At 40.2% G+C, this 11,687-nt stretch overlaps 1 protein-coding gene across 1 annotated transcript in view; it reads right to left on the bottom strand.

The window, feature by feature from the left end:
- Positions 1-297: 297 nt before the first annotated feature.
- Positions 298-11,687, bottom strand: part of LOC144781701 (cytochrome P450 2C16-like) — a 369,430-nt gene continuing 358,040 nt past the window's right edge. Inside the window, exon 9 of the mRNA XM_078660676.1 lies at positions 298-1,034. Within this exon, the coding sequence (XP_078516802.1) occupies positions 847-1,034 (188 nt within the window). The 3' untranslated portion in view covers positions 298-846. The remainder of the gene's footprint in view (positions 1,035-11,687) is intronic.

Below are 11,687 nucleotides of genomic sequence, written 5' to 3'. Positions count from 1 at the left end.
TTCACAGGTGTGGGACTGACGGCCTTGCGGTGGTCAAAATATTGGATTGAGCGGTATAATATACACTAGGTACACCTTTATAGAAGTAGAATCGTTGGGTCCGGTACTAACTGATTATTTTAGGGATCAATGGACTCTACCTTGCAACTTATTTTACTTCTGCTGTATAGTGATTCTTGTGTTTTCAAAAGTATTTGTTTGTTTACTCTTTACAAGTGGAATTGTGCATCTGATTTGTTTATATGTATCATAATAATACACAAATGGAAGGCTAATAACAGACTGTAGGCAACTGGCTGATTGCTTGTAATGTTTGTTGTTTATTAAAATGCCAATAAAAAATGAAAAAAAAAGAAATTATGGGCCAACCCTGGATTATGATCAGGGCTCAAATGGGGTTAATGTCACTTTGATTTCACATGGCATTTAGGTGACTCAATACATGTGACTCCCTCAATAAATGATTAACTTCTCAACCCATTTGCATTTGTCCAGCTCTTAATCGATTAGGAACTCAGAAGACTGCATGCAAATATCAGGAGTAATATTTTAGCATGTGCAGGATTGACTCATTTATGTACTCATAGGGCCAGATTATATCGCTGTGGGTTACTTTGTCACAACGGTGACAAATAATCTGTCCACTGAAATGAAAATTCCATTGCATCTAATGGGATTTATATTTCAGCAGACAGAATATCTATCACCCATCCGCTGAGATCTAAATCAGGTCCTTAGTATATCCCATACTTTCAGTTTTAAACCACACAGTTTACGCAAACTTGGAATTCTAAATTATGTGTCTTATATTAAATGAGACGTTTACATTAACAATATGCCAGTGGTTCATCCAAAGCGAGGAATGAGGTGGAGTTGATACCGGCGAGGGACATTTCCAAATCCACTCATCTCTGGAGTGAGGTTGATATTATCTGGATTTCCATCCGCTTTTAAAGTGAAGTGCTGCAGTATGGTGGTAAAAAACAAGAAGAGCTCCATGCGGGCAACTCCCTCCCCGAGACAAATGCGCTTTCCTGGAAGAAGAGACAAGATTCAATTACAATATTCAGGAAGAGAAATGAAGCACCAAGGAATTAAGTTCAAGGAGGACAGGAACATTAAGACATCTCACTGTCTATACATAACAGGGAAATATGTGACTCCTTCTACAGGCCTTAACAAGCCTAGAAACGAATAGTTTAGGATAGTGTCTTCTGAAGAAACATGAGCACAAATGAAGAACAAGTTATTTTCCCAATATTTTACCTACTAAAATAAGGTAGACCAAGTTGGGACTAGTTAGAAGGAAAGCTATTTTAATCACTTAGGTCCTAAAGAAATCCCTGTGATTTGAAAACTAGAGAGACTTGGGCCTAGATGTAGGTAATAGCAAATTACAGAATGGTAAATACCGAATTTTACCGATTCGGTATTTACTATTCGGTAATTGCTATGCAGGTAAAAAATTCGGTAAAAATACCGAATCGGTAAGAATTGGTAATTACCGATTCGGTAATTACCGAATCAGTATTTGCCATTGATTCCTATGGGCCTTGAAGCCCATAGGATTCAATAGCAAATACTGATTCGGTAATTACGGAATCGGTAAAACTACCGATTTTACAAGGGGGACAGGGTGTCACTTTGACACCCTGTTGCACCCCTGTTTCTGGCTTGTGTGCCATGTGACACACATACATGCCCCCAGGGCATGTCTGTGTGCCACATGGCACAGGTGTACATGCACAGATGTGCATGTACACTGGAATTCGTTATTTACCATGGAATAGTATTCCATGGTAAATAACGATTCGGTAAGGGCCTGTGGCACTGATTACAGTGCCACCTACATATTGATTTACAGAATCGGTAAATTTACCAATTCGGTATTTTACCGATTCTGTAAATTTACCGATTCTGTAACATTAGGGCCACCTACATGTCAAATCCCAAATACCGGTCGGTAATGGCCGAAATTGGCCGTTACCGACTAGTATTTGGCGACCTACATCTGGCCCTAGGACAGAAACCTGTCCTGTACTGGCGCTCGGACCATTGCTGTTGTCGGGAGGACCGCTGCCTCCGACAGGATCTAGGATCGCCTCAGGGGGGCAGTCAGACTCCCATCCCTACAGTGGAGGCGTGCCTGTGCAGGCGTTGCCATAGAGATTAGGATGTCTGTTTCCAAATTCCTTTTCATGATCGTCCCACTGCCATGAAAAGGCAGCCAGAAAGGGTCTTTGGGGGCCCACAAGCAGGTCCCCCGTGGGTCAGTGCTAAGTGGTGGGCCTGGGGGCACATGTACGGCCCCAAACATCCATACACCATGTGCCAGACACAACATGGTACCTGGCATTTGGGGCATGGATGTGCACAAAGTGCCTTTTCCTACTGCAGCTTGTGCAAGCCTCTGTAGGAAAAGGCACTTTCTGACCACCTGCATGGCGGTCAAATCGAAATAGAGCAGGAAAACGATACAGTTCTTGATATGTTTAGATTCCATGCAGAGCAGCTGAGAGTAGGAACCCCATATCCGGAGGGTCCGTACCAATCGAAATCAATCTTTGCATTCATCAATACCGATATTTACACAGTTTTCCTAATCGCATTGAATCCTAGTAAATATTGGAATAAAAGACAAAATAAACACTCATTGCAATTTGTACATCACCACGACAGTCTGTTTTCATCCGTCACGACAAATTACAATCCTTATTGCAAGGTCTGGTAGACAGCATATCTTTAAAAAGGACGAACATATTAAAACTAAATGATACAACAACAGTGTTTCTCTTGCGTTCTCACCCTAACCAAAGTTTTCGACAATTGAGATAACATATCAAGAACTGTATCATTTTCGTTGATTCCAAAACACGACTGGTTATTGTATAACCATCAACAGTAGATTAATTATATGTTCCAACTGTGGCCCTCTTCCTGACGAAGGCACCCCTGTGTGCCGATACGCGCGTAAAACACCACCAGTCATTTGAATTTGTGCCACTTTGTTTCAAATGAATCTATTTCTTATACATTGTGTCAACTTATCATCTTTTCAACAATGTTTTTAAACTGCATTTAGTTTGAATGGGAGTATTGATTGAGGGACATGAAAGTGAATGTATGAATACCACAGGTCATCTAATTGTTAAGAATTAAAATAAATGATAATTTGTATTTTTGATAAATAGTTTTTTTTGCCTTGGTTCTTTCTGTTTCTTACTGCTCATGTATTAGCACTAATTATCATATTTGACTGGTTGCCTTGAATCTGTACATTATTTGATTTTCTCCCTATCATAAGGAACGTCCACCTAAGTAGTAGGGGCCTCTTCTTTTGCGTTTGGGTCCAATGCATGCAGCTGTGGCGATGCATTGGTTCTGCTCCGGGTTACGCTGTGAACAGACGAGATGCGTCCATTCCGCTGGATCCACAGAGGCTGGTAGAGTATCTTATTTAAAAAAAAAAAAAACTGGGGTTAACCCTGTGTCCCTCAGAACCTGGGTAAATTATGATTAAAAGGAAAATTGGTTCTGTCGGGTGATAGAAACAACTAATTTGTAAATTCTATATGACTGTTGTATTACTTCCCTCTGACAGGAATTCAAAACAGAAATTCAAAACAGGTTCTTACAATAAATGAAAAGAAAAACCTGTATAGAACTATTTATATCTTTATATTTTTTTCGTTCAAAGTGACTGTCAATATCATAGTAAAAAAGTGCAACCAGTGACAATAGTGAATAGTGCTCACGTGACATACACAATTTATATACAATGAATAATCTGTACACACAGTTTATACACATATATACAAATGTAACTTTCAGAAGAGGCCGTTCATTAATACAGATTTACAGAATCCCATTTGTCGTTTATCAATTTGATTGGGTCTCTGAAGTATTGGGGCCAATTGGAAAAAATTTCGACGTTTCGACCCTTCGCGTGCCAAGATGAATGAGGTCGCAGCGGGTCTTTCTCAAGACGGATGTAACCAACACGACAGTCCTGAGGTTCAAGTGCAGATGAGTCACCTGTGCAGGATTAGAATGAAGTCCTTAATTCCGAAAACGTGAGAAAGAATGTCCACACGATTCAAGGCTCTTCTCAGTACTGCTGCAATCAGTCAGCTTGAAGCTGACTGATTGAAGCAGTACATTAGTGTGCAGCCAAGAGGAGATCCCCAAATGATGAAGCATGCCACTTCGGTGGGTGATGGAAATCCGTCCTCTTAATTGAGACTCCTTCCCTGTTCTATGCACTGCTGATACGTCTGTCTACACACCTCTCTTTGAGACCCGCAGATTTTCTGTTGTTGTCATATAATACACTGTCACCACAAGGAGGGAAGCGGACACTTAAACACAACCAATAGATACCCATGCACTTATGTTGAAACTCTGCCTAAAACTTAATGCAGTACAAGACGAGGTCCTGGTACTCCAAAGGATGATTGGGGATTTGACAACACAGCCATCTATAACCCCAACAGAAGAGAGCAAAGCATTGGATAACAGGGAACATTCTGGGAAATTAGGTTACCACCCAGAGTAGCACTGAAGCACCCTTCAAATGAAGCAGCAAACCAGAGTAAACATGTGGCCTCTATATCTCATCATCCATCTAGGCCTGTGAAGTTCGTGACTAACTCACATGGCAACTCGGGACTGCCTCCTCCCTGAAAACATATGTTACACAAAGGTACATCCCCAGATGATCATTCTGTCATTGGGCCTGTACCAGCTAGTCAGGGAAAGTTTGGGTTAAACCATCATCTGAATAAGGGGAAGCCAAATGTTTACAATGTCTTCTTGACAAATATCCCCAGATTAAAGCCGGAAACTAGAGAAGATGAGGATTCACTTATAAATAAAGTACCACTTTGGATTAGAACCAAACGACAGAGCTTTTCCGTAATAAGATCCGACATAAAAAAGGCTGATCAGATCCAAAAAGAAGAGGGGAACATGGACGACATAAAACTAACTTTCCACTCAAAATCTATTGCAGATAACTTAATAACCATGAACCTACAAACACATTATTTTTTCAATTCTAAAATCAGCTTCAGACAGAATAAATCTAGCACAGATAGATGCAATACTGTTCCACAAGCGATGGAGGGGCCAAAAATTTAGAAGCTATAGATTGACTGAACGAGCGGGCAAGAATTAACAAAATATGGGGGGCACATTTAGTGCAATAGATAGGAACCAAGCTACCCAGGATGCACACTTACAGAGATGAGATCTACAAGGAAGTGGGGTATTTAATTCCCCTTGAGACAGGGTTTTGGCTGTATGGCTATGCTTGATAACTCTTTTAGCACACTTATACATCCAACCCCGGAATTCATGAAGATGGTCTCCTGGAATATAGCGGGGCTCTCACAAAAACTTAATGAGCCAGATTGGCAAGATTATATTGGCAATTTAGATCTATGCCTCTTCCAGGAGACATGGGCAAGAGAACCATTACATAAAGTAGGGTACAGAAAATTCAGTGATGAAGCCCTCCCGTCAAAAAGAGGGAGACCATCAGGTGGGCTTTTAATCTGGATAAAAATCAATATAAATGCAATTATAGAAACTGTGCCCACTGGTTCAAAAGATATCCTGGGGTTAAAACTAACATTCCCAAACAAGTCCCAGATGCATCTCTTTAATATCCAGGTCTGGTGGCGCAGTGGACTAATGCATCCACTCTAGGGGCCTATGTTCAACCTCGTGGTCACAGGTTCTAATCCTGGCGGGTCCACTCAGCCTTTCATCCATATGAGGTCAATAAAATGGGAACCATTGAGTTAGGTAACAATATACATCTGTAATTCAGCGCTTTGGGACCCTTGGGTGATATGCGCGCTTTTCAAATACACGTTATGTTATGTTTAAATAAGACCAAGAGAGCGTTCTAAAGAATCAGCGCTAATACTACAACTCGAAGAGGTTCCTGATCTTATCAAACCAAATCGGGCCATTATAGTTGGGGGTGATTTTAATTGCTGCTATGAACCTATGACGGGGTCAGATACCATCTTTGAGGAAGAAGATTCAGCAAGGGGGATCCCGCTCCTTATGTCAGAAAATACGGTGGGGTGCTCTGTTTCAGGTATGCAACTATTCATCTCACTACAGAGAAAGGTCTAAGAGCATGTAATCTTAGGTTTCCCTCAGACCTTGAATGCTCAAATACTTTTTCAAGAGGCAATTCCTCATTCGGAATAGATTATGTAATGATAAGTGCAGCCCGCTGGGCTTATGTACAGGATTTCAAGGTTGATGAAAGAGGGGAGAGTGACCTTTTCCTACTGTGTCTAGATCTAACAGGGAAATGTTTTTTTAACCCATCCAACACTTTCAACTGACCCTGGGGCTAGAGATTATACCACCCTTAGAGAGCAACAACCAGAGGGCAGTTAAGTGGCCCACTATAATGGACCAAGTTGAGCAGCTCACTAATATATACAATATTTTTAGTGAACTTTTAACCTCCTATTTAGAATCAGGCCGTGAAAATATATCTATAACTCAGATCCACCAGAGGTTGGTAGAGAGTATGAAACCCTACCTAACCAAATCCCAGTCTGGAACTGGTAATCGTAGGGGCAATATGCAGCCGACTACTCCTTGGTTTGATAAAAAATGTGCAGTTACTAAATGGTGCCTTATTAGGGCCATAAAGACCAAAGAAATAGTCGAGATTAGACACGAAAGAAAAGAATATAAGAAAATCCTGAAAGCAGCACGTAGAAATTAGGAAGACGCTAGCTCGGAAGATCTTATAATAGAATCTAATGCCGGTGATCACTCTATGCTTTGGAGGGTAATAGCTAAGTATGGGCGAAAAGTTTGTTCCACTCGCGGAATTTGCGAATTTTTGGCAATTTCGCGATATGCGAATCGCGCGAAATTGCCCAAAAATCCGCAATTCGCGAGTTGGCGGATATTTTTTCTTGTTCGCGCTTCAAAAATACAATCTTGCGCGCGCAGCATTGACTTACCATGATTCTGCTTTCGCTGCTGAGTTTTCCTCCCTGTTCGCGTGCGCTGAGAGATTTTGATAGCTGGCTGAGCGACGCAGCGATCGCAAACACGTCATTGCGACCCAAAACAGGAAATTGCGAACACGTCATTGCGACCCAAAACAGGAAACTGCGAACACGTCATTGCGACCCGAAACAGCGAGCAGGCTGGTTAAGTGGAAACAACATGTTCGGGACCGTTGCGACCGCATGCGCAAGTTCTCGTTCCCAAACTGGTAAAAAAAATTCCCGAACCCGCAAAAAAAATTTCCTAAGCTCGCGGAATTGGTGGATTTTTGCGAATCGCGATTACGAATTCGCACAAATTCACGTATCGCAAATTCGCTAATTCCGCCCATGCTAAGTAATAGCCCATGGCAGTAAAGTAAGCGTTCTGGCCCAAGATCAATTGTTTGACCCCTGCACATGGCAAAGACATTTTGCTAATTTATACGCCACCTCTAAAGAGTTTAATATCGATCCCTTAAGTATCATAGAGGGACCCTTAATTTTACCTCAAATTGCTCTCCTACAGTTCATTATTGAAGACACCTCACTTGCTATAGCTGCTAACAAGTTATCCAATGCACCCAGACCTAATAAGATATCAGGGGATCTTTTAAAACATGCCCCAGAAGTGCGGGCGCCATATATAAATCTTTTATGCAATGTAATTGCTGGGGGACAACCCATTCCAGAATCTTGGAAGCGTGCAGAGATAGTCCCAATTCACAAAAAGGGCAGTAGGGATGATCCCGCAAATTACAGACCCATAAGACTGATATATGTAATGCAAAACGTTTATGTCAAACAAGTTCTGGACACATTAAATGACTGGATAAAGGAAAGAGATGTACTTTCGCCAAGGCAGGCTGGTTTTAGAAGTAAAATAAGTGCAATAGATCAAGTCTTTAGACTTGCAATTCTAGCCTGGAAGTACACAAAATTGAGAGCCGGCCACTTATATGTTGCTTTAACTTAAAAGCAGCATCTGATTCAATTCCTAGGAATCTATTGTGGAAAAATTTGCTGCAACAGGGGGTACTGGAGGAGATTCTACTCTAACTCATAAGGTTACATGAGGGCAATTTCGCAAAGGTACGCTGGGTAAAGGGGGGGAGCTTGCGAATGAGATTCCAGTTTGGAGAGGTGTGTTCCAGGGCTGCGTCCTGGCACCAACTTTCTTTCTTTTATACGTTAATGATATGGTCCAGTACCTTCAAAAATCCCATCATGATTCCCCAAAGCTTGGAAGGACCCATGTTTGCGTGTTAACTTTCACAGGTGGCACAATTTTGCTGTACCAAACTCCAAGGGGTTTACAAAATCATTTAAATGGACTTAACGACTATTGTAAATTAAAAAGTTTAGAAATAAACCATATTAAAACAAAATATATGTTTATGAGACCCCATAAAGGTTTTAATATTAATACATAATCGAATGGAGTGAGCTTGGAGCGTGTTTCCAACTTTGTATAGTTGGGGGTTACTATTGACTCCAAACTTTAACGGAACCCACAAATAAAGAAATCAAAGCCCATTTTAATACAAAATTCTGCTCCTATTGTAAATAAGCAATATGCGACTATGTCAAAGGCCATTACCCTGCCCTGGAAGTGTATAACTCCGGAGCCCACACCACTGCCCTTAATGGCTCAGAGCTGTGGGGGGGGGGGGGGGGTGAAACCCTCTACCCCTTAATTGTTGGGGAAAATAAGGGTTTAAGAATGTTTATTGTTCTTTCGCAAAATACCCCAGTGATCCCTGTAATGTGTGATTTGGGCATAAAACTATTAGAATACCTGGCGATCTGGATAACATTGTCATACTGGGTTAGAATGTGGTCAACTGTGGAACAAGAAACGTAGAGACAAACACTGAGTGAGTTGCTGGCACTTCCCCTGGTAGGCCCTTGTGGCTCCTTGACTTAGGTTTGAGCAGATTCTGGATAAATCTGAGACTGCTCACGCCTGATTCAAAGCACGAGATTAAGAACATTTATTGGAATTTTATTTGGCACAAAGTCACTTTAAATAATACATTAGGAAGGCTCACAGCACAATTCCCAATGTTTAAAACGACTCCCTGTTTTGAGTTGTTTTTGAATGAAATTGAACCACAACTTGCAAAGACATTTTATCTGAAATTTAGATACAAAACACTTCAGATAAATGCTTTTACATCAAAATGGGCAACTTCACTGGATGGGGATAAGGATTGTAAATGTAAGTCATGCCATTTTGGAGCTAAGGAGGATATCACACACATTTTATTTTTCTGCCCAGCATACATAAATGCCAGAAGAAAATGGATAATGCCATTGGGCAGAAGCCTGAAAGTTAGAAAATACAATGAGATGCTGCGAATACTAATAACGGATAGCTCTAAACTCATTGTATTCGGTGTTAGCACATTTTTATTAGCCACCAGTTTTATAAGGAAAAAGAAAGGGCTAAAATTCTACTTAGCATATTTTAACCCAGAGGCTGACCTTTGCATTATTGTAATTTGCATTTCGGTATAATGATGCGTAACATAAAATGTGAATGCGAGGGGAAGAATTGATTGTAGTTCTTTTAAGAATGTATTTATCGATCTCATTGAATTATATTTTGCATTTTTACTAATTGTATATTTTAAAGAAGCCCATGTTAATATGCATTTTGCACTTTATATGTGCCACTTACAAATATTGTAAATAGATACACAACACCTACTGACAAGATGCTTTAAAGCTCCCAATTTGTGTATTCATAGTGTATTCTCACACAACAAGGATAGTGCTTAACGTAAATAATTATAGGAATCATGCATTGTATGCGTTTTTAGAAGAAATGTTTTATAATATTTAAATAATGCGTTGATGATTATATGAAACGAATAAAGATATTTTTGACTTTTTAAAAATATTTTCCTGACACTTTTTTCGTTTTTTGTTTAGGCCCATGTACTTTTTGCATGACATCCCCGTAATCCTTCATGCCCAAAGCCTCTTGTGAGTTTATTCAATTAATTTCCATGTCACTTCTTTCTTCTGAGTTACATAGATGATTGCGTTGTAGACGATCACAACATGCTACCCAATATAACTACCTTTATGAAGTCCAGTTGTTTGGAGGTCATTGACTTCATGGTGCCTTCTGAGCTTGAACCTGAATTTCTGCTCTTTTCATCATATCTTTCTAAATTTCATAATCATGTTGAACCTGTTCTTTGTCCTTCCATTTAGATACTACATTAGGCATCATAATTGCTTGACAAGTACCAACCTTGTTTTTGAGTCAGATGTCGATTCAGTTTTCTCTGGAGTTTGTGTTGGAATCTCCACGAGTTCTTCACTGTTTTTCCAGCATTCTTGTTGACCCGGAAGGCAATCACCATGACCAGGTGCAGTTGAGTCACTGTCGTATACTTCTAATAAGATATTTCAGGTACTTCTGGTGCATTAGGAAGCTTTCAAAGAATAAATTTGATGTCCTTTGAGGGTGTTAGGCCCCCAGGATGGGAAAAAACTACACATCAGTGTAGGTCCCACCCTTGATCCTATGGTGGAATTTGTGAACTTTTCAACTGCTATCAATGTCTTTAATAAAATCTTTTGTATTGAAGCCAGTTAGTAGAATGATAGTTATTACTATTATTATTTTTGGATTTGTACAATTAATAACCAAAGATGAATATACTGTTGTGGCCTATTGATTTTATTTTAGGGGACCCTTTCTCCTTGTTGACAAAATACGTCTCATTACAAAAATCTTAGACATTTTGCAATCTATGTCTTTTACCGTAGACAGGCACATGTTGGAAATGAAGAAGCAGCCACGCACCTTTTGGCATAATCGTAAAATCAAATCCAGAGTTTCAGTAGGCCTGATTTCAGAACTCAAAAGAACCTACCTAGACATATCAATTGTAAATAAAGAAATCTAAAATGAGCATGGGGAAGGAGCATTTTTAATACAAACACAGGAATCTGAGAGTTCTTATTATAATGTAATCCTGAGCTTTGCCAGGCTGCCACCCTAAGAAAGCAGAAAGTTCCTACCACCCATGATGTGACTGAAATCCAGTCCCTGACATCAGTTAAAGTTCCACCTAAGGCATTCCTAAGGGACTATTAAAAAGTCTTATTGTGGTGGGAAAAAACTGTGGGCTAAGACTGCTAACATGGTCTAAAAATTAGTAAACTGGCAAGTTCCCAGTTGGCCAATGAGCTTAAAAAAGGGTTCTTACCAGCTGTAATGCTAACTTTTTTATAACCAAAGATTTGGAAAAGGGACCTCAGAGATATCAATACAGCTGACCTAGCAACCCGCTGTAATCAGGCCCTCTCTCCCCCATTGGACATACTTGAAGTCCATGCTCTCAGAGACTTCTACAACTCTTCTATTTCCAACATCATGGACTCCATGGCCCCACTCCAACAAAAAATGCACCTGCAAAAATATCTAAACCTTGGTTCAATTGCAACCTAAACTCGGAACGTCGCAATCTAAGGGCCATAGAACGTTTCTGGAGAACCACTCCATCTGCGGTCCATCTAAAAAACCTTAGAGCAGCCAGAAGTTCATATAACAAACAAATCAAGACAGCTAAGGCAGAGTATTTCAGATCCCAACTTAACTGAGCGGCTAATCGACCCAAGAAACTGTTTGAACTGGTT

This window comes from Lissotriton helveticus, chromosome 9 (assembly GCF_964261635.1).
Source record: "Lissotriton helveticus chromosome 9, aLisHel1.1, whole genome shotgun sequence".
Classification (NCBI taxonomy): Eukaryota; Metazoa; Chordata; class Amphibia; order Caudata; family Salamandridae; genus Lissotriton; species Lissotriton helveticus.
This window is presented reverse-complemented; position numbering and strand designations above follow the sequence as displayed.